We start from the raw sequence: 23,694 nt of genomic DNA, 5'->3' as shown, positions 1-23,694 counted from the left end.
TGGAAGCAACTTTAAACTTTAAAACCTGTCTGTCTCTACTAAATATTGCTGTTATCCATAAAGTCATTTAAATATCTGCCTCAAACATTATTTGGTGAGGATTTTTTTTTTTTTCCTTCAGAGAGAGTAGGCAACTCGAGCCATGGTTAAATACTGCTACATTGCTTTTTCTTTCTAGGGTGATGTTCATTATTGGATTATACAAAAGCCAGTAAACCCTCCCTCCCTCACTTTCTGCTATGCCAAATGGAATGTCAATATTAGAAAATGCTCCAATGATTGAGGGTGCTAGGCCTGACTTTAGAAAGAGTAGGTTGATGTAAAAATGGCACAGAGGTTAGTGTAATCCTTAAATCTCATTATTTGAAGTTTGATTGGTGAATAGCTCTGAGCCTTGTTTGAGAGAACCTGGGATCTTTGGTTATTAGTATAATATTTGGCTAGAAATTGAGATAACATATTGGTGCAACGACATCCTTGTAGATTATAATACAACAAGTAGGTTAATGTGGGTCTTACCTCAGCTGATGGAAAACGTATACTGTGACCTGGCAACAAAGCAAATGATCATTTGATTTGTGTGTTTTTTATATTTGGGTTTCACTATTTTGTTTCCCCCTGTCTTAGGATTTTTGGGGGACTTATTTTAGATATCAAAAGAAAAGCTCCATACTTCTGGAGTGACTTCAGAGATGCTTTCAGCCTGCAGTGCTTAGCATCTTTTCTGTTTCTCTACTGCGCGTGTATGTCTCCTGTCATCACATTTGGAGGACTCCTTGGAGAAGCAACTGAAGGCCGTATAGTATGTATTATGCTTTTCTCAGAACTTTGAAAACAATCTGTTGTTAAGATTCATACACAGATAAGTGAGCATTTAATTTTGAATTATTTTATGAGGAGATATTTGATGTATAGTCTGGGAAAGATGAAATTCATATGAATTTGAGACCAGCAGTTAACATAATAGCTATGTTGCTGGACTCCCATGTAGTAGACTGCAGTTCGAGTCCCAGATCCAGTGGCTTAAACTCACGCTGGGTGCTTGTGTGTCCGTACCCAAGATCCCGAGAGGGGAGTGGAGGAGAAGGGATTGTGGCACGGTCATCCCCCCTGGGAGAGTGATTTCTCACTTTCTGTCTCTCTGTCTCTCTAGTGAGCACACGTACCCTATAGCAAAAACGTCTCCCCCCCCCAAAAAAAAAAATCATGAGTTTTCTGAATGGGTAGTGGAATTGGTAATCTGGGAATGGACTATCTCTGAACTAGCTTTGAGTCTTATGTAAGGTTTTGATCTCCTTTGCCCCCTTCTTCCAAATCCCAGCCTCATTTTAGGTTCTATTCTTACTTCACAATAGGCCTATTTCCCATATACCTGGGCCATGTTTCTGTCTAGACAGGAATCTGAGTAAGTTTAGACTTTCTGTAAGGTTATCAAGAAAGTGGAGAAGACATCTTTCCATTTGGTATCATTCATTTTCTGGCTGCTACAGGCCCCTTTTCTCATCCTACCCCATATAATGCCCAAGGCTGCTAGGTTCTTCACAGTGAAGGAGCATGTGCATTTTAAATGTTTTTTTCCCTAGTTATAATGACTGCCTGTACAACTTAGGTAATGGAACCATGTATATTTTTACAGAGTGCAATCGAATCTCTGTTTGGAGCATCCATGACTGGAATAGCCTATTCTCTCTTTGGTGGTCAGCCTCTTACCATATTGGGCAGTACAGGACCAGTTTTGGTGTTTGAAAAGATTTTGTTTAAATTTTGCAAGTAAGTGTAATGTACTCTTGGACCTTAGCCCTTTTCTTTTTCTTTACTGTATTTACATTTTTCCCAACATCACCTTTTAGAGTCTGTTAGGAGAGTTGGACTTGGCTGATTTGATTCAGTTTGTCATTTTTGTCTCTCTATGGAAATAAAGGAAAAGTAAAATATTTGTGTATATTGATATGTAATATTTATAAAAAATAAGATTCAGTTCTAAGGACTGAGAAATCCTTTTAGTTGTCCCCTTAGATGTTCCCTTTAGATGAAGTCTTCAGTTCAGATATTCATGGGATTTAAGTCTTATTTACATTCACTTCCCGAACTAGGCTTATTTTCATTTACTTAAAATGATGGCAAATTGTTAAATGATCTTCTTTGTATTGTTCTCTTTTTTCCCTCCTTTTAGAGAGTATGGGTTGTCATATTTATCTTTAAGAGCTAGCATTGGACTTTGGACTGCAACCCTGTGTATCATACTTGTGGCTACTGATGCGAGTTCCCTTGTCTGCTATATCACTCGGTTTACTGAAGAAGCTTTTGCTTCTCTTATTTGCATTATCTTCATTTATGAGGCCCTGGAGAAGTTGTTCGAACTCAGTGAAGCATATCCCATCAACATGCATAATGATTTGGAACTGCTGACACAATACTCGTAAGTACATATCCCCTGTTGGCTGTGGGGCTTTTCTTTTTATAAATATAGCTATTTTTATAAAAAATCTGAGGAACTCACTCAGCAGAGTGTGCCTCAAATTGATGCATGATCTAAATCCTGGACTCTCAGAATTGAGCAAGATTTTAAAAGTCATCTTATTTAGCCACGCATCTGGTACTTGAGTTCTCATTCCATCATTTCTGCCAAGAATATCTTTGTAAAGTGCTATTTGACATGTATTCCCTAAAATAAGTAGGTAATGAACCAAGTTAAGGTTAACATACATAGATTTTAGTTTTATAAAATAAATGTTATTTTCATCTTACTTGAAAGTCTTTTCAATTTACCCTAATCCAAAGTAACATGTTAACAAAAAGATGAAATTTCAGATTCAGAGCAGGGAGGTAAATGAAACTCATTGGGTCTAAGCTGTACTAGGTTGATGTTTGAAAATGTGATAAAAAACATAGATAAAAATCACTGAATTTAAATTTAAATTTTCTTTGAAACTTTTGACATTTGTGATGAAATACTCAGGCATTGCTTGTTGAAGGCGACATTACAGTTTAGGATTAAAGGTGAAAATGAACTGATTGCTCATTATCGTTTTGGTATGCCAACAATTAAAATTACTAAGGCTGTGCCTGCACAGAACATGTGGCCATTAAGTGATTTTTTTCTTTTGTTTCACTTTAGGATATTTTATTATTGTATAGATTTTTTTATACAGCAGATATTTGAGCAATATGTTCTTTAAGAGACAGTTATAACCTCCACATCAGCCATACATGCTTTGACTATACCTACTTAGATATGGCACCAAGTCCTTTAAAGATGAAAAAAAACAGTATTTATTTACTATTAAAAGTTGGAGGAGTGAAAATTAGACCAAAATGGAGGAGCAATGTTTTAATTTTTGTTTGTTTGTTTGTTTTGTTTTTGCCATAAGGTTCATCTTGTGTACTTGCCAGAGGGAGACAGAGAGAGGAAAAGTGAAAAACTACTCCCCATGGGGAATTGCCATACTGATATACCTTCTTTTCCATTTCCTCTTGGTATTTTGCACGTGCACACACACACACACACACACACACACAGTGTGATTTTCAAGCTGCTGGGTACAGGACTTGAACTGCAGTCAACCATGTGGGAGTCCAGCACCTTAACAATCATGCCACCTGCTGACCCAGCAATATTATCATTTTATTAAGAGTAGGTAATGGTATAATGTAGTTTTTAGTACTTCGACTTTCTCTTCATCTTTAGAGATAGCTTTTTTTTCCCCCCATAAGATATGTGAACTCACCCAAGAGATAGAGGGAAACTGAGAAATCACCACTAAGGTAGTATGGCCACACCTTAATTCCTTCTCCTTTATTCTCCTCCTGGGATTTTGGGCACATGTGAATACACACCTGGTGTGATTTTCAAGCTGTAGGGTCGGGAACTTAAACCATGGTTGACTATGTGGGAGTCCAGCACCCAAGATACCACACCACCTGCTGCCCCCTAGAGATAGCTTTTAACAGCATACTCTACTATTGGATACGAAAAATCAAGGTGGAAATATAGAAGATCATTCCCAATAAAAGCAAGTAGTGTGAGTGTTGCCAGCAGGCTTACGAAGGGAATAAGAACTGGTATCAAGAACACTCAGAGAGGGTCAGCAGGTGACACTGTAGTGAAGGCTCTGGATTCCCACATGGCCAACCATGGTTCGAGTTCTAGACCTGGCAACTTGCTTTCTCACTCCCTGCCTCTGCCCCATCCTCACTGGTGAGTACATGTGCCCTACAACAGATTAAAAAAAAAATGGTAACAAATAAAATAATTCTTTAAAAAGTAAAGGGAAAAAAGCACACTCAGAGAGTAAGTGGATGGGAAGAGCAGTTGTCAGAACCAAACATAACACTGATACATGTCTTTTCCATGAAATTTCCTTGACAAGAAAGCATTGTCAGTGAACTTGCATATTCTTGCCTGGACATATACTTATCTGTGGTAGACTGGGTTTTCAAACCTATCACATGCTAGGCATTATGCTAGGTGCTACGGAAATCCTAATAAATAATACTCTGTCCTCAATGAGGTTCTAGTTTAGTGGACAATATAGACAAAGAAGACAATAAGATGAATGCTATGTTTAAAGACTGGTACAAAATGCTAGGGTACCACATTAGAAAAACATCTAACTCAGATTTGGGATTCAGAAAAAATTTCTTAGAGGGAATGACATACAAAAATTAGTAGTGATTAGTAAGGTGCAGAGTAATAGGGCAGGAAAGTAATTCAGACAAAAGGCATGAATACAACTGATGCAAAAGATTAGTTAAAGCTTTGAAATTTTTGTCCAAAGTCATAGATAGTGGTAAAACAAGATATGAAATTTGTGCAGGTGCCATGGTGGCTAATGACTCTCACATGGCTAGCCATGGTTTGAGCCCCAGACCTGGTGACTGTTAAAATCACACTGGGCATGTGTGCCTGCATGACCAAATTCCCAAGAGGAGAATGGAAGAGAAGGGATTGTGGCATGGCCATCACCCCTGGGGAGTGATTTCTTACTTTCACCCTATCTCTGTCTCTCTCTGAAAGCACACATGTCCTATGGTAAACCCCCTCCCAAAACTTAATACATAAATAAAGAGTGGGGCAGCAAGGACAGAGTCCTGGATAGTGTTAGTAGCATAAAGGCTGAAGAGTGCAAATTAATTTACATATTCAGTGTGATTCCAGTCCAATTGCCGGTGAAATTCTTCACACGAATAGAAAAGCAAGTATAAAATTTGTCTGAAATCTGATCATTGCCAAGACAAAAGTGTACAAAAAGAATAAAATAGGTGACACCTCACTACTCGACTTCAAAATGTTACAAAATGTTGATAATCAAAACATCATGTACTGGCACAAGAATAAACACACAGACCAATGGGATAGAAGAGAAAATCCAGAACTAAACCCCAAAACATATAGCCAACTGACCTTTGACAAGACAATGCAGTGGATAAAAGACTCTTTTTAGCAAATGGTGCTTGAAGAACTGGATATTCTCCTTCAGAAAAATCAAACTGGACCCCTATAACTTACCATTAACAAGAATCAACTCAAAATAGGTCAAAGATTTAAATGTAAAGCTTCAAACTACAAAGCTACTAATAGAAAACCTGCAAGAAACATTAGAAGACTTGGAGTAGGCAAAAATTTCCTAAATAAGACCCCTAAACCCCTGTCAGTAATCCCCAAAATAGACAAATGAGATTACATCAAGCTAGTAAGCTTCCTCACAGCAAAGGAAATGATAATTAGAGTGAAAAGACAACTCTCAAAATGGCAAAAAAGTATTTGCAAAGTAATTGACAGACAAGGGATTGATAATCAGAATATATAGGGAATTCAAGCAGCTCACCCATAAAAGTCGAATAATCCAATTAAAAAACAGGTAAACAAATTGAATAGACAGCTCTCCAAGGAAGACTTATGGATGCCCAAAATGTATATGAAAACATGTTTAAAGTCTCTTGCTACAATGGAAATGCAAATTAAAATAACAATGAAATACCATTTAAACACAGTTGGGATGATGAGAATCAAAAAAATAAAGAACAATGAGAGCTGGTAATGCTGTGGTGAATAGACAGCCCTTTTAAATTGTTGGTGGGTATGTAAATGAGTACAACTTCTATAGAAAACAATACGGAGGTTCCTCAAAAATCTACAAACAAAGTTACCATATGATCCAGTAATCCCAGTACTTGGTACTTACCTGAAGGATAGGAGATCCCTCAGAAACACACTTGCACATCCATGTTTATTGCGGAATTATTCACAATTGCTAAGTCAGAAAATCAACCTGAGTGTCCAGAAACGGATGACTAAGTTGAAAAACTGTGGCACATTATTATATGTGGAATATCACTCAGTCATAAGAAACTATGAGACCCTATTGTTTGACTCATAGTAGATAAATATAGAAGACTTAATATTGGTTGAAGTGAGCCAGTCTTTGCAAGATATGCATTGTACATCCCCACTCAATATATACCAAATACTATACTCTATGGCAGAAATGGAAAGATCTGAAGATATGATAGTGGTCAGGATAAATATAGATACCAGAGACTGTTAGGGAGGGGAGTGTATGATAGATAATGGGCAGTAGGGGGCAGGTGTAAGGTTGTAAAGGGAAGAAACATTTAACAGATAAAACATGTAAAGTTCTCTGTTAAAAAAATATTATATACAACATGATAGGAACTTTATGTAAAATTAATCTGTAAATAAAAAATATAAAAGCAAATGTATAAAATTAGCAAAAAGAAAAATGAAAAAATGCAACCCTTAGATTAAAAAAATAAAGAGACCTTAAAGAAAAGTGGAAAAACCATGACTAATGCAGAAAGGGGCCAGAATGTTTCTAGGAGTCTTTAGAGAGGACAGTGGTATGGAGATCAAAGGAGAAAAAGGATTAGAAAAGAAATGATAGTTAACTTTAAAAAACAATGGTTTGGGTGGGAAGAGGAGGCAGGACAAGAAACCAATTTTCAAAGGTGGTAAAGAAATGGAGAAAGTATGCATAGGCAATTTTGGTGTCAAAGAAGGTGAACAGACTGCCTGACAAAGAAGGGCAATGAGATTGTGAAAAAGACCATTTGTAACAGAAAAGATCCATGTATATTTTCAAATGAGAAAAAGAGAAGAGAGAGAGAAAGAGGTGAAGTGAAAGGGAGAGTTTACATGGGATTACAAACTCTCAGGGGTTAAAAGAAATGGAATCAAGACAAATAGTGAGGTTAAGTAAGACAGATGTTCAGAGGATAATCTGAGATACTATACTCTATGGCAGAAATGGAAAGATCTGAAGATATGATAGTGGTCAGGATAAATATAGATACCAGAGACTGTTAGGGAGGGGAGTGTATGATAGATAATGGGCAGTAGGGGGCAGGTGTAAGGTTGTAAAGGGAAGAAACATTTAACAGATAAAACATGTAAAGTTCTCTGTTAAAAAAATATTATATACAACATGATAGGAACTTTATGTAAAATTAATCTGTAAATAAAAAATATAAAAGCAAATGTATAAAATTAGCAAAAAGAAAAATGAAAAAATGCAACCCTTAGATTAAAAAAATAAAGAGACCTTAAAGAAAAGTGGAAAAACCATGACTAATGCAGAAAGGGGCCAGAATGTTTCTAGGAGTCTTTAGAGAGGACAGTGGTATGGAGATCAAAGGAGAAAAAGGATTAGAAAAGAAATGATAGTTAACTTTAAAAAACAATGGTTTGGGTGGGAAGAGGAGGCAGGACAAGAAACCAATTTTCAAAGGTGGTAAAGAAATGGAGAAAGTATGCATAGGCAATTTTGGTGTCAAAGAAGGTGAACAGACTGCCTGACAAAGAAGGGCAATGAGATTGTGAAAAAGACCATTTGTAACAGAAAAGATCCATGTATATTTTCAAATGAGAAAAAGAGAAGAGAGAGAGAAAGAGGTGAAGTGAAAGGGAGAGTTTACATGGGATTACAAACTCTCAGGGGTTAAAAGAAATGGAATCAAGACAAATAGTGAGGTTAAGTAAGACAGATGTTCAGAGGATAATCTGAGACTGAAAACAGTTTGTATACTCATGATCCCTGCCTGTCATGGTGATTGAAAAAGGAGTGGCTCAGGTCGTGACTTTTTCCATGTTTCCATCTCTGCTTTTTTGAAAGTCTCCACCAAGAGTTTAAGCTGCAGTTTTACTTTGATCAGTGTGGGCATCTGACACCTAATTTTTTTGAAGGCTGAGCATAAATGTGTTCTGATCACTGGGCTCCATTGTCAAAGTGCTCTTCCCAACCATAATTAGGGAGGTAAAAGGGATGGAAAGACTGGTTCATTCTGAAGGGCAATGATGTTTTAGAGTCATCTGGCACCTGAAATGGGTGTAACAGAAAGGTATTCATGTTGCATATGGTATTCATGTCAACAGAATAGTATTCATGTTGCATACATGAATCTGATCAGATATTGCCATTACTTGGCCTTTGGAGAAGGAAAGAGCAATCTGTTGTGCTGTGTGTATAATACTTATGTTTATTAGTATTCTTCAGTTATCTGCATTAAAAAAAAAAAGTTTTGGGACCAGCAGGTGGCATGGTGGGTAAGGTGCTGGGTTCCCAGTGGAAGAGTGAGTAGTTCGAATCCTAGGTCTGGTGACTTGAAAATCACTCTGGAAACATATTTGTGCATGACCTAAATCCCAAGAGGAGAATGGAGAAGGGATTGCATCCCTCCCTGGGGTGATTTCTCACTTTTCCTCTCTCTCTTTCTCTTCTCTCTCTGCTGAGCACATATACCCCATGGCAAAATTCTAAACAAAACAAAACAAAACTAAAATAAATAAGCTTTTGTTAATGACAGTTTTTTAATGTATAATCTTAAGCTTGCTCATAAAACATTTACTGTTTCATAAAGTCTACATCTACACAGTGCTTTTAGTATGTTTTTTTTTGTCATTGTTATCTTTCCATATCAATCAGTTTTTAAGTGTCAGTATACTAATCCCCACCGAAAGTTTACTACTTCACCTATGACTGACCTTATGCTTCACAGGTTTTATTAGAAAAATTTCTAGAAAATATTATAGCTCAGGACAAAATATCTGAGACTGAGATGCTTATCATTCCACATATTTTGCTCGAGTGTAAGTTACTGGGGGTAAAAGCATCACATTTATGATCTACATTTCAGATACGTGGGACTCCTATTTTCACATTTCCTTAAATTCATAGTTTACCAACGAAGTACCTTTGATATTTTAAAGACTTCTTAGCTCCTCTGGCATCCTTACTTTATAATGTGTTGTATATAGACCTTATATTTGAAGATATAAGCTTTTCTTTCATTGTGCCAAGAACAAGCATCAAGATGTTCTATTTAGTTTTGAGACGATATACATTACCTCAGACGTTCAAGCTGAATATGTCAAGTTAGCAATAAGTAATGAGTTTATGGGAATAATTTTTCTTGGTTGCCTTAATTTTAAGAAGTGGCAAAAATAGAATAAAGCAGTTGGTGTGCAAGACGAGATGTCCTTTCAGTGTATTGTAATAATCTGATACTCTCAGAGATGACTAGTTAAAGAAAAACTGAACCTGTATTAATGCTTTGCAATTGGGCCAAAGCAAAGTCCAAGGCTGACTATTACTCTTGTTTCTGATCTATGTTGACTGAAGTTAATGAAATATTACAATTACCATGCTGTTGAAGAGGTGATCTCACTACAAAGTTGGAGTGTTTGTTTGTTTGTTTACATTTTTATCTGTTTTTTGTTTTATTTTGTTTTCTCCTACACCTAGCCCTCTGTAACCCAGGATAGTGATTGATCGGTTCTGAATAAATGTTATCTACTAACTGACATTATACTCAGAAAAGAATATAATCTATCTCATCTCCTCTACTAGATCGAATCTTCTTTAAAGTAGAGAACATGTAAAAATTTTATTGTCCTATCGTCCCAACAAATACTGTAGACATAGTTAAACTATACTTAATGTATATTGATTAACTGGACATGCTGCAAAATAAATGACATCTGACAATCTTATCTGACCAATAAAGAAAAGTGTGCTATTTACATCACAATTGACACACTTATCTTTTTTTTTTTTTTTTAGAGTTTTTTGCCTTAGGGTGCGTGTGCTCTCCAGAAAGAGAGAGATAGTGAGAGGGAAAGTGAGAAATCACCCCAGAGAGATGGCCATGCCACAATCCCTTCACCTCCATTCTCCTCCTGTGATCTTGGGCATGCATGCACATGTGCCTGGTGTGTTACAAGCCACCAGCCCCAGGACTTGAACCATGGTTGGCCATGTGGGAGTCCAATGATGTAACCACTACACCATCTGCCAGCCCTGACACACTACTCTTAAAGATTTCACCTAGAAGTCTGGGATAAAGTTGACACATTACGAGAAACTTTTTTTTTTTTGAGAGGTTTTTGCTATAGGGCGCATGTGCTTGCCAGACAGATAGAGAGAGACAGAGGACAGAAAGTGAGAAATCACCCCCCAGGGGGGATGGCCACGCCGCAATCCTTTTTCCTCCATTCTCCTCCCAGGATCTTGGGCACGCACGCACACGTGCCTGGTGTGAGTTTAAGCCACTGGGTCCAGGACGCGAACCGCGGTCAAGTACGTGGGAGTCCAGCGACATAGCCATTACACTAACTGCTGGTCCCATTACGACAAACTTTTTTTTTTTAAATTTACTTATTTATTTCTCTCTCTTGAGAGAGAAAGAGAGAAAAGAAGTGAGCAAGAGAGAGAGAAGACGAGAGAGAGAGAGAGAAAGAGAAAGAAAAAGAAAGCCCATGAGGGTCTTCACACTGGAATCCAGTCCCAGCCCCAGCCAGCCTGAGTCATAGGTGTGTGCCTAGCATGCTGAGAGGCCCTGGGACACAAATCCATGACGTTCCTCAAGTATGTACAGTTGCCTTACAGCTATACCACCACCTGGTCACCATTAAGAGATTCTTTTTTATTTTTATTTTTTAAATTGTTAGAAGGTACATGTGCTTACCAGAGAAAGAGAAAGGAAGAAAGTACTCCTCGATGGGGAGTGGTCATGTGACAATCTCTTCTCCAATCTTCCATCGTGTCATGATTTAGAGTAGGCAAGCACATGTTGACATGTTTCTCAAGTGTGGTGGCCAGGATCTGAATTGTAGTTTGCTATATGGGACCTGACTGTTTTAACTACTAAGATGGCCTCTTAACATGGGATAAAAATGTATAAATTTGGATCCATTAAACTAGTTCTAATTGAAAATTTAGACAGGGTGCCAATATGGCAGAGAAATCATCTGAAAGGACCAAGATAAGCAGGACTAAAACTCACAACATAACTCCAGAAGTTGATAAGAGATGTGATGCAAAAGAAGATGAAAAGGAAATTATTGTAGTTTATGGATCCTTCTAGTACTCATTAATTAAGAAAATAAAGAATCAAACAGATTTATAGAAATGTTTGTGTTTCAGCTTTTCAATCACATTTTTCTTGCTACATGCACATTTGACTGTATTTATTTAGAATTGCTTACAACATTGCTTTGTAATTATAATTTTGTGCTTATTTGAGTAATGTCTGTGTTATCTCCACTGGATCAATCTCTGTAACAGTAGGTTCAGGACTGTTGAACACATCTTTGTATCCATTGTACCTAGCACAGTGCTTGGCAAATATCGTAAGATTAACACATTCATTCATATATTTACATTTCTGGAACTGGTTCTTACAACTGGTATGCACATTTAACATAAAGCTTCCCACCAAAAACAAAAACAAAAACAAAAAACGAAAAACCTGATTTCCAGGAAGTAGATGATTTGACATCTTAGAATCAAATAAATGAAATAGTAAACACTCAGTAATTATTCAATAGCATCTAGCATCCTACCTCATTCTTGATTTTTAATACAAATACTTGTTATCCCTTTTTTTCTTCTTGCTTTTGAATGAACTAAATTCTTGTTTTAATGATAATGTCTTACCTCTAGAGCAGAAATATCCAGTATATTAATTTATTATTTACCTGTTTTATTCTCACTGTGTCATCTCTAGGAGTTGCAACTACACAATTTACTTCTAAGATTCTTAGGTCTTCTAGAGATAACATAGTCAATCCATACATTTTGGTTGCCTTTGATATTGCCAGTGCATTTCAGTACACTATTAACAAGGCAGGGGACCAGCAGTTAGCATAGTGACTATGTTGCTGGACTCCCATGTAGTTGACCGTGGTTCGAGTCCCAGACCCAGCAGCTTAAACTCACGCCAGGGGCGTGTGCATGTGTGCCCAAGATCCCGAGAGGAGAATGGAGGAGAAGGGATTGCAGCATGGCCATCTCCCCTGGGCGATGATTTCTCGCTTTCTATCTCTCCGTGTCTCTGTCTTTTTTGATTATGAATATTTTATGAACAGAATTGGTGTCTCTTCATCTTTGTGTCTCTAAAGAGCTAGGGGTTTGGTAGATTCCAGTCAAGCTTTGTTAAGCATATCTCAATAGTTTTACTCTTCATATCCACTTTCAGCTACTATTTTATTTTCTTTTTTAAGAGAGATTTTTGCATTTGCCAGAGAGACAGAGAGAAACAGAGGCTCCCCAGGGGGGATGGCTACACCACAATCGGCCACACCACAATCTACCTTCCTTCATTCTCCTCTCAGGATCTTGGGCACCCATGCACATGCACCCAGTGTGAGTTTTAAGCCATTGGGTCTGGGATTCAAACAGTGGTCGATTACTTGTGAATCCAGCAATATAACCATTATGCCACCTTGCTGGTTCCCTGTTTTCCTTGTCTGTAACTGTAGTTTTGAGCTATAAATCTTATGTATAACTATCGTTCATACTTTGTCAAATAGCTATGAAAAGACAGCAGTTTACATGGGTGCCCTATATAGAGGGAGGGTGCTAAATAGTTATTGATGGTTTCTTAGTTTCTTCTTTAAAGATACATTGAATAAACAAAAGCTATGTGGTCAAGTTTTGATGAGTTGTGATGACAATCCTCAGAGAGTTCTTAGTCTTTGAAATACTAACTTAATTGATCTTTGCTTCTTGAATTGACCTAGATTAAAAAATATATTCTGAAATATTTAAAATGTAATGCAATAAAATTTTAGTTTATATTAAAATACCTCAGCACTGAAACTGTGGTGATCTGTTTATGTTAGATTAAGTTACAACCAGGTTCAGCTGGTTTTCTGATCAGGCGTCCAAACTCCAAGAATGGTCAGCTAGTGTTATTATAGACTCCATGGCTATTAGCCCTGGATCAGTCAGCACTGAGGCTTTGCTTAATGTCAGCAACGAATTTTCATAGGCAAAATTACTGCCCTGTTAATACTGTACTGAAATGCACTGGCAAAATTCAAAGGCAATCAAGATATGTGACTATGTTATCTCTACTCTTGCCAAAGGGATGTAAGAATCTTTAACGTGAATTAAATAGTCACAACTCCTAGAGATGGCACTTAAGGCTTAATTTTTACCTGTGCCTGTGTTCAAACAGTTTTGGTGACTGAAGTCTACTAAAATATTTTCAGAACCCTACTTATGAAATATTGTCACATCATCTTTGAATGAACATTTTTTGCAAGACGAAGTCAAAGTACCTAATGTAAGAGAGCTGAAATTTCAATGCACTGATGAAACAGGTTATAGGAAGTGTTTTGCCCATATTTATCATTATTTGTTTAATATATATGTCTATATATGTAACCAGAAAAAAACAGTAGTTTTTCTTTGTCCCTCTGACACATCAAAGCATAATTTGCCCATACTCTTTGAGATCATACTGCTACTGCTTCTTTCTTTCTTTCTTTTTTTGAAGAGGTTTTTACTATAGGGTGTGTGCACTCCCCAGAAAGACAGAGAGAGAGAGAGAGACAAAGAGACAGAAAGTGAGAAATCACCCCCCAGGGAGAATGACCACGCCACAACCCTTCTCCTCCTTTCTCCTCTTGGAATCTTGGGCACACATGCACACGTGCCCGGCATGAGTTTAAGCTATCAGGTCTGGGACTCGAACCACGGTCGACTACATGGAAGTCCAGCGACACAGGCATTATGCTAACTGCTGGTCCCCATATTGCTTCTTAATATTTCCTACAATCGCTGGGATTTTAAAAATTCTTTAAAGCACTGCTTCTCAACCACCGATAAACCTAACATCAGTAAAAAAGCAGAAGTTCAGCCGGGAACTTTTAAAGCAGGTGTTCATAATAAAATGTTCTTCCAAAAGTTTCACTGGATTTTATTCTTAAAATCCATGAAAAATATAATGAATAACAAAGGCATGGAAATATTTGACAGAGTAGATAGGCATAGATAGCTATAAAAAGCTGTGAACCATTGCTCTTGTAACTATCTAGCATTTCAGCTTCTAAAATATCAATTAAAATAAATTTAGACTTCATTAAAATTTTATTTTCAGAGAAGGCACTTTTTCTTTTCAAAAGCTCTCTGAATATCTTTATTTTTACTAAGATCTTGTGGAGCAAATAAGATCTATTTTATAGAACAAGTTAATGACTATGGCTTACCAATAATCAAATGAAACTGAGGAAAAGAACAGCCCTCCCCCCCTTTTTTTCCATTTATGTTTTCTGTAACTAGATGGTGTGATCTCTTTCTACTATTCATCTCTATCTTACCCATTGGGCATATTGCCATGAGTTCTTTATGAATGTTGGCACTTTGTATGTAATTGGATAATTTTACTCAAGGTATCTACTGTTCCTATTGGGAAACTTTTAGCAAATTAGTCTGGTTCATGTAAAATGTTGATACATTATTCATTCATTCATCTCTACTTCACTGAATGATTTAAATGTCACTTGTACATACTTGATAGTATTAGTCATGTTAAACGAATGCATAGAGACATTGCTAATAACTTTTTTTAGTGGAAGTTAGTGGAAGAAACACTTCCCTTTAACTATGGAAATTAATGTTAATTGCTCTGAACACTGTTCTTACTAGATATTTATAGAACTAGCCAAATTCAGTTAGTGTGGCATATTTTTCTATTTATAAGTAGAATTCTTGATCAAAGAAGGCCTTTGGCTTATGCATTTCACATCTATCATTTAACAAATAGTAAACATCAAGTGAAGAAGTATATATACAACTCTGGAAGAGGAAAAAGTTTATTTTGTGCAAATATTCTATGGTCATAGCTCTCAAATTATATGCAAAACAGTTATTTATATGCTACCCAAGATAACTATCACCATTAATAATTCCTATAAAACAGTTTAATTACATGAAGGGTCACAAACTACTGTGTGTAAATGAATGCTCAGTGCCAGTTTCAGTGAAATTTGTGAGAGGCCAGTTACTCTGTTTCCACTCACCCTATTATGTCTCAGGTCTTTCTATTATAAAGGTACCTGGTGTCTTCACGGTTTATCAAACTTGCTCTAAAAATGAGCAAGTTTGTAAGAGAATAATTTTTTTTCTTAAAAAAATTTGCATTTGACATCTAAATGAATGAAGTACAATGGTAGATTTTTTTTTTATAATTATAAGAGCAAATTTTTAGAGGACCTTGTTATCTACTCTGAAAGCATTGACATATCATTGGGTGTTAAGGGCTGAACTTCCTGTGTTGAAGCCCTATCTCTCAGTATCTCAGAATGGGACTGTTTTTAGACATAGGGCCTTTAAAGAGGTAATTAAGGTTAAATGGGGTCATATAAGGATCCTAATGCAAACACACTGGTGTCTGTACAAGAAGAGAAAATCTCAGTGCTCGAAGAGACACTAGGGAAGTGACCAGATGCGGACATGGCAAGAGGGAGATCATTTGCAAGCCAAGGGAAGAGGCCTCAGGGGAGACCATCCCTGCTGGCATTTGGTATTAGACTTTCAGTCTCAGGAACTGATAGAAAATAAATGTCTGTTGTTTAAGTCACATTGTAGTATTTCATTATGGCAGCCATAGTGAAATAACATACTGGATAAATGTTTATAGTTTGGTTCTAGTTATGTCTGAAGTTGTAGGAGCAAATTCTTACAGATCTTTTACTCTTAGTTATTGGCAACTCCATCCTTTCAGCTGTCAGATTAATTTAGTCTTGACTATTATTTCTTATACAGCCACATTTTCTAGAAAATTTTAATGACTTTGTATATAGAAATCAGACACTGTTTACCATCTTCTTTACCCACATTGTCTAGATTATTGTGCTTACTCTCCAGCTGGTGTTTTTCATTCTATGCTTGCTCTTCCACTGACTATTCACTATGAAGCAGCCAGAATTCTGTTAAAACGCAAGTCATTAAAAAAAAAAAAATTGAGACCAGCAATTGACGTAATGGCTTTGTCACTGGACTCCCATATAGTTGACCATGGTTCGAGTCCCAGACCCAGTGGCTTAAACTCATGCCAGGCACATGTGCGTGCATGCCCAAGATCCCAAGAGGAGAAGAGAGGAGAAGGGATTGTGGCATGGCCATCCCCCCTGGGGGTTTATTTCTTGCTTCCTGTCTCTCTGGCAAGCACACATACCCTATAGCAAAACCCTCTCCCAAAATAAATAATTAATTAATTATAAATAAATTCCAAACAAATAAACAAACAAAAAACAAGTCAGACCATCACATTTTGCTTCTCAAAGCACTGCAAATGACTTCCCAGGAATTTCAAAGTGTTGCTTCATCTGTTCCAGGTGTCTCCCAGTTCCCTTATTCTACTGCTTTGCACTTTGGTCCAGCTACACCAGTCTCTTTAATCTTTTTTCCTCTTTTTCTTTTTCTTTTACTTTTTTCTTTCTTTCTTTCTTTCCTTTCCTTTTTCTTCTTTCTTTCCTCCTTTCTTTCCTTCTTCCTTCCTTCCTTCCTTCCTCTTTCTCTTTCTTTCTCTCTTTCCTTTCTTTTTTTCTTTTCTTATTTATTTACTTTTTGCCATAGGTTGTGTTTACTTGACGGAAAGAGACAGAGAGAGGGAGAGTGAGAAACCCCAATGGGGGAATGTCCACACTACAGTTCCTTCTCTTTCACTGTCCTCTTTAGATTTGGGGCATGTACACGTGCCTGGTGTGATTTTCATGCTGATGGGTTCAGTATTCCAACAGCAGTAGGCCATGTGGGAGTCTAGCTCCTTAACCACCACACCACTTGGTGGCCCCTTCTTGATCTTTCTTAAACACACTTGGCATGTTTTTGCCTCTTGGCCTTCATACTGGCAACCTTTTTTTTTTTTTTTCCCCTTGTTTTTCCTTGCTTGGAATGCTGTCCCTCAGATAACTATGTGGCCTTTTTTTACACTTCATTCAAAATCACCTATTTGGGAACTTCCTATCTGAAATCTCTATTCTATTGTCTTTTTTCCTTTTCTAACATATTATATAATATGTTTTCTTTTTAAAGATTAACTGAAGTATCATTAGATATAATACAATGTACCCCTCTTAAGTGGACCTTTAGATGAGTTTTGACAGATGAATATCACCATAATCAATGTAGAAAACATTTCCCCAAAATATTCACTCATGCCCCTTTGCAATCAATCTCTCATTTCCACCCCCTGGCAACCAGCGATAGGACTTATGTCTCAGAATTTTACTTTTTCTAGAACTTTACATAAATGGAATCATAGCGTATGTCTGGTTTCTTTCACTTAGGATAGTTCTTTTGAGATTCATTTATTTCGTTGCATATATCCATCCATCCCTTTTAATGCTGGTAGCATTCTGCTATGCGTTTGTACCACAGTTTGTTTATCCAAACCCAAGTTGATTGACATTTGGGTGTTTTCAGTATGGAGCAATATTTCTTCACATACAGGTCTTTATTTGGGCCATGTTTTAATTTTCTTTTGGGTAAATACCTAGGAAGCTAGATTATATGGAAAGTATGTTTAACTTCATGAGAAACTGCCAAAATGTTGTAGCATTTTATATTCCTACCCACAATGTATTACATGATATTCCAATTTTCCTGCATCCTCACCATCACAAAGTATTGTGCTGGTGTGTAGTGCTAACTCTACCTATCAGTCTAGTTTGTTGTCTCTCTCCCCACTAGAGTAAAGGGATCATTAAGGCAGGAGGTTAAATCTGATTTTATCTTTGCTTTCTCAGTGCTCAGATCAATTCCAGGCATAAATAGATGTTCAATAAATATTAGTTAAATATATTAATAAATGTTTAATGAATATAACATTTATGTAGAACCCAAAAAAAACCCCGCAAAATTTCAAACTGAGATTCAGAAGGTTTATGGCTTGCCGAAGTAGAAGAACTAGCATAAAACCCAACATCTAATATTTTGTTGAGCACTTTGACAACTGTACTGTATATCATTGGTTTGTCCAAAGTAAATTTTATTTAGAATATGGGAGAGTTTGCATAAATGCTGTTTTACTTAATCTTCTTATATATTATCCTTGAGTTATTCTTAACAGGAAATTAAAATATAAAAATTTACAAATTTGAAACTTAATTAAAACAATATTATATTTATGATATAAAATATATTATATTGAGCTTATTAAAGTGTAATAGTGCTTATTTTGATTATGCAAATTCCATACTGATAGGTACTTGACATGGACAAAAAAAATACTTAGCTGGAAATGGGTTTTGATGTGTCACATTGAAGCCCCATTTTTATTTTGGTCTTTTAAGAAGCTTGGTAATAGATTGTCTTTTTGTCTTTTTTTTTTTTTCTTTTTCTTTTTTGGAGAGTTTTTTTTGCTATAGGGTGCGTGTGCTCGCCAGAAAGACAGAGAGAGACAGAGAGATAGAAAGCGAGAAATCACCCCCCGGGGGGATGGCCACTCCACAATCCCTTCTCCTCCATTCTCCTCTCAGGATCTTAGGCACACACACACATGCACCTGGCGTGAGTTTAAGGCACCGGGTCCAGGACTCGAACCATGGTCGACTACGTGGGAGTCCAGCGACATAGCCATTATACCAACTGCTGGTCTCGGTAATAGATTGTCTTAAAAAGCTGGGATAGAGATCTATACCATTATCCCGATTAATGACCCTGGGTAGGCCATTAAGAGCAACCTTCTAGAGACAATTTCTTAGCTCAAAAGAACACATAGGAAGAATAGTGGAAATACATAAGAATAAGTATTATACCAAATTCACTTTGGGGACAAAAGAAAAGGCTTTGAGGAAGAAAGATTTGGTGGTAAAGGGAATCTTTTACTTTTTATTCTCTCTATATTTTAAATGATTAAACTGGCATTATATGCACGCATTACTTTGTCATTTCTGAGAATGAATTTTGTGGTGGGAAGTTTAAGTCTTATGACAAACCATACAATGAGCTAATGTGAGTTAAGTGGTGCTTTTCAAAGCAGTTCCTGGGTAACAAAATTTATTTTCCAATTCAGGAAACTAGTAACGTACAAAACTCGGAAGTAGTATAAGACAACATATTTAAGGAATAAAAAAATAGATTTGCTCTTCATTCATACATTCACTTCTTCATTCACTCACTCAGCTCATTCCTTCTCTTGGGATAGAGGTGAAATTTAGATGAGAAAAAAAATTGAGAATTTAATGGAAAGTATATTTCTAGTGCTAGCTAGTGGTAGTAGTATTTTAAAGTTACATTGCTTTTCTTTTTTTTTTTTTGGAGAGATTTTTGCCATAGGGCATGTGTGCTCGCCAGACAGACAGAGAGAGAGACAGAGAGACAGAACGCGAGAAATCACCCCACAAGTGGGATGGCCACGCCACAATCCCTTCTCCATTCTCCTCTTCGAATCTTGGGCACACACCCACACACGGCTGGCCTGAGTTTTAAGCCACTTGGTCTGGGACTCGAATCGCGGTCAACTGCGTGGTAGTCCAGCGACATAGCCATTATGCTAACTGCTGGTCCCCATTGCATATTTTTAAAAAGCAATTTTCTTCATTATATGATGTAGTATGTTTGAATAGTATCCTAGATTGAAAAGTATAAGTACTTAGAGAATCTCTTCTAAGACTAAAACCTCAAATATGAAGCAGATATATTCATATAAGTCTTATCACTGTATTATTTAGTCATCTTTTTTGGCTGGTGTTTTTTTTTTTTTTTTTTTTTTTTTTTTTTTTTTTTTCTTTTTTTTTTTTTTTTTTTTGAGAAAGATTTTTCCTATATAGAGCATGTGGGCTTACTGAAGAGACAAAGACAAAGTGAGAAATCACCCCCTCAGGGGGCAAGGTCACCCTGCAATCCCTTCTTCTCCATTCTCCTGTCCGGATTTTGGGTACATATGCACATGTGTCTGGTGTGAGTTTCAAGCCACTGGGTCAGGGACTCAAATCACAGTCAACTATGTGGGAGTCTACTGATGTAACCATTATACCATTTGTAGGTCCCAAATAGCCACCTTAATAGAAAAATAAATTATTTTTTGTGATAGAATATGTGCACACTTTCGTGAGATAAAAGAGAAAAACTGCCAACAGGGTTCTGTTATGTAATTTCCTTTTCCCAGTCCTCCAGTTCCTCAGAATACCAGATGCTCCCACATGTACCCATCATGTTTTTAAGCCAATCCAGGGGTCTGAACCCATGGTCAGCCATCTGGCTCTCACCCTCACATCATCATTAATGTTAAACCACAGAGGCTGGCCTAAATGTTTAAGATAAAAAAGTGAAAAAGTAAACTGTGTTACATACCTTAAACATGATGGTCATGAGGAGTAATACAGCAAAATTGAAAATGCTTACATTATACCCTTCTGTAAAGAAGATGAAAAATGATGTATGCTCACAAAATTATGTTAATAACCTACTCAAAGGAATATACCAAAAAATTATAGCAAGTGTGGTAGAAAGACTATAAGGTTTCTTTTTATGTTATTACTTCATAGATATTCTTTAATGTTGCTTTATTATTTTTGGAATTCAAAATATTTTTGAAATAGAAAAGGAATAATCATAAAAAATGTTTGGCTTGGGACCAGAAGTTAGTGTAATGGCTATGTCGCTGTACTCCCATGCAGTCGACTGCAGTTCACGTCCCGGACCCGGTGGCTTAAAGCTCATGCCAGACACATGTGTGTGCGTGCCCAAGATCCTGAGAGAATGGAGGAGAAGGGGTTGAGGGATGGCCATCCCCCTGGGGGGTAATTTCTCGCTTTCTATCTCTCTGTCTCTGTCTGTCTGGCGAGTGCACGTACCCTATGGCAAAAACCTCTCCAAAAAAAATAAAAAATAAAAAATAAAGTTTGGCTTCAACAGATAGGTCCTGATTCTCTGACTTTATGCTCTATATTAATACCTTATTTGCTACGCAGCACTTGGGGGCTAATTTAGTCAGTAAAGAGACTGAAAAAAAATGAATCACAAACCATTATTTCTCAGCACACACAGGAAGGTACTATTAATAACTACAAAGGCAAAAGGAGAGCATCTGCAACCCACAGGCTAAAATTAGTAATAATGTTTAAAGGAGTTCTACCAAATTATGTCTCCCAGAAGACAGCCACAGGCTCTTCTTGTATACGAAAGACTGATCACCTCTATTAGTCTTCAAGCACAAGCAAAGTCTTCTGGATGGAGGCATTTAATTATAATGTTTATCTGATCATTCTGTTGCTAATTTGTATAAACAGGATGGCTTAGAATACTTACTTTCCTGTGGTCAGGAAAGGGTAGTAGAGGATATGTTTTGTGAAAAGTGTTCTTTTTTTTTTTTTTTTAAAGAGAGATTTTGGCTATAGCATGCATGTGCTCACCAGAAAGAGAGAGACAGAGAGACTGAAAGCTAGAAATCATCCCCCAGGGGAATGGCCATGCCACGACCCCTTCTCTTCCATTATCCTTTTATGATTTTTGGGCACGCACACACATGTGCCCGGTGTGAGTTTGACACTGCTAGGTCTGGGACTTAAACTGCTGTCGACTACATGGGAGTCCAGCTCCGTAACCATTATGCTATCTACTGGTCCCATAAAAAGTGTGTTTTAAGACAAATAACCCAATAGTACAAATCTAAGTATTTGGCTTACTATACTGGTGTTTTAAAAAATATAGAGAAATGTAGGTACTGCCCATTCTGCTTATGGTAACTGGACTTTCTAGCCCATGAGTTCATGGTAGGAATAACAGTAACAACAATAATCACAATGATGATACCTAACATCTAATCAGTATTTACAAATGCCAGACTCTGTTCTAGGTGTTTTTACTTTTATTATCTCTTTTACCCTTACTTGTGAGGTTGATTATTATCATAATCTCCTCTTTACAGATATGAAAACTGAAACATAGAGTGGTTAAATAATATGTTTGAGGTCACTCAACTGAGCACTTAGGGGTCCCACGAAGGAAGGAAATACAGTTGGAGAGCCAGGGTCCTGAGCACTAGACTCTATTATACATCTAGGAGTTTTGGTGGGATGTATGGTGGGTGGGGGGACGGGGGATTAGTGATTTAATTTTTTGCCAGAGTCACTAGAAATTATTTTGGACGAGATTATGTTCCAAACCCATATTCTATATCCTCATAGTGCTATTTCTATTTTTCTTCCTTTTCTGATTTTGCCTTTTCTCTTTGCTTTTTGTAGTTTTGTATTGAAATAATTTGGACTAAGTTCATCAGTATAGAGGAAAGACAGGAGATTAAAATTGTCTTGTTTATTATTTATTTCTTTGTTTAGAATATCTGCTTTTGGGAACCAGCAGTTAGCGTAATGGCTATGTCGCTGGACTCCCACATAGTCGACCGCGGTTCGCGTCTCGGACCCGGTGGCTTAAATCTCACGCCGGGCGCGTGTGCGTGCGTGCCCAAGATCCCGAGAGGAGAATGGAGGAGAAGGGATTGCGGCGTGACCATCCCCCCTGGGGGGTGATTTCTCGCTTTCTGTCTCTATGTCTCTGTCTGTCTGGCGAGCGCACGTGCCCTATAGCGAAAACCTCTCCAAAAAAAAAAAAAAAAAGAATATCTGCTTTTGATCTTTAAGGATAGGCAAACTACAGCAAGGAATCTTCCTCAGGCTATAACGGGTTGTACAGAGATCTTTTTTCAAACTTCCTGTAGAGGCATGTAGCCTCAGAACTATGTGCCGAGATGGCGGGTATCAGGTATGCAGACGTAAGCAAGAACAATGATTTTTGTGGCTATTTATGATATTTGTCTTATATATATATATATAAAATAAATGTTTTATGTTAAAAATATCTTTTTTGCACTTTGAAATTGATCAATGAATGAGGAATGTTACTAGTCAGTGGTAGTCCTGACAAGGATGTATAGGCAACTAACATCTACTTATAGGCCTAACTCTTCAAAACATTTATCTGTTGATGATAGCGTATATAGCGATGTCTTTGTTTTGACTCATATGCACCATATTCATGCTGGGAAAAAACATGTTGTATATTGTAAAGATGTACAGTGATTAAACGTAAATAAAATACATTTAAATAAATAATTAAACAAATAAAAGTCTCAAAATCCTAGAAATAGAAAAAATATTTCTCCTATAAGCTTGCATTCATACATCAAATTTCTAACAGCACATTCAGAAAGTCACTGTTAAAATGTAAATGCAGGGGACCTGAATTTGGCATAATGGCTATGTCATTGGACTCCCAGTAGTCCACCACAGTTCAAGTCCCGGACCTGGTGACTTAGACTCACACTGGGCGCGTGTGCATGTGTGCCCAAGATCCTGAGAGGAGAATGGAGGAGAAGGGATTGTGGCATGGCCATCCCCCCTGGGGAGTGATTTCTCGCTTTCTGTCTCTCTGCCTCTCTCTGTCT

The 23,694-nt window shown here is 37.1% G+C and overlaps 1 protein-coding gene across 1 annotated transcript in view; it reads left to right on the top strand.

Moving 5' to 3' along the window:
- SLC4A10 (solute carrier family 4 member 10) overlaps positions 1 to 23,694 on the top strand; it is a 155,193-nt gene that overhangs the window by 69,083 nt on the left and 62,416 nt on the right. Inside the window, exons 9-11 of the mRNA XM_027776513.1 lie at positions 628 to 802; positions 1,637 to 1,770; positions 2,174 to 2,419. Of these exons, the coding sequence (XP_027632314.1) occupies positions 628 to 802; positions 1,637 to 1,770; positions 2,174 to 2,419 (555 nt within the window). The remainder of the gene's footprint in view (positions 1 to 627; positions 803 to 1,636; positions 1,771 to 2,173; positions 2,420 to 23,694) is intronic.

The sequence above is a fragment of the Tupaia chinensis genome, unplaced genomic scaffold (genome assembly GCF_000334495.1).
Source record: "Tupaia chinensis unplaced genomic scaffold, TupChi_1.0 Scaffold000674_2, whole genome shotgun sequence".
Lineage (NCBI taxonomy): Eukaryota > Metazoa > Chordata > Mammalia > Scandentia > Tupaiidae > Tupaia > Tupaia belangeri.
Note: the sequence above shows the minus strand (reverse complement) of the source record. Positions and strands in the feature narration are given on the sequence as shown.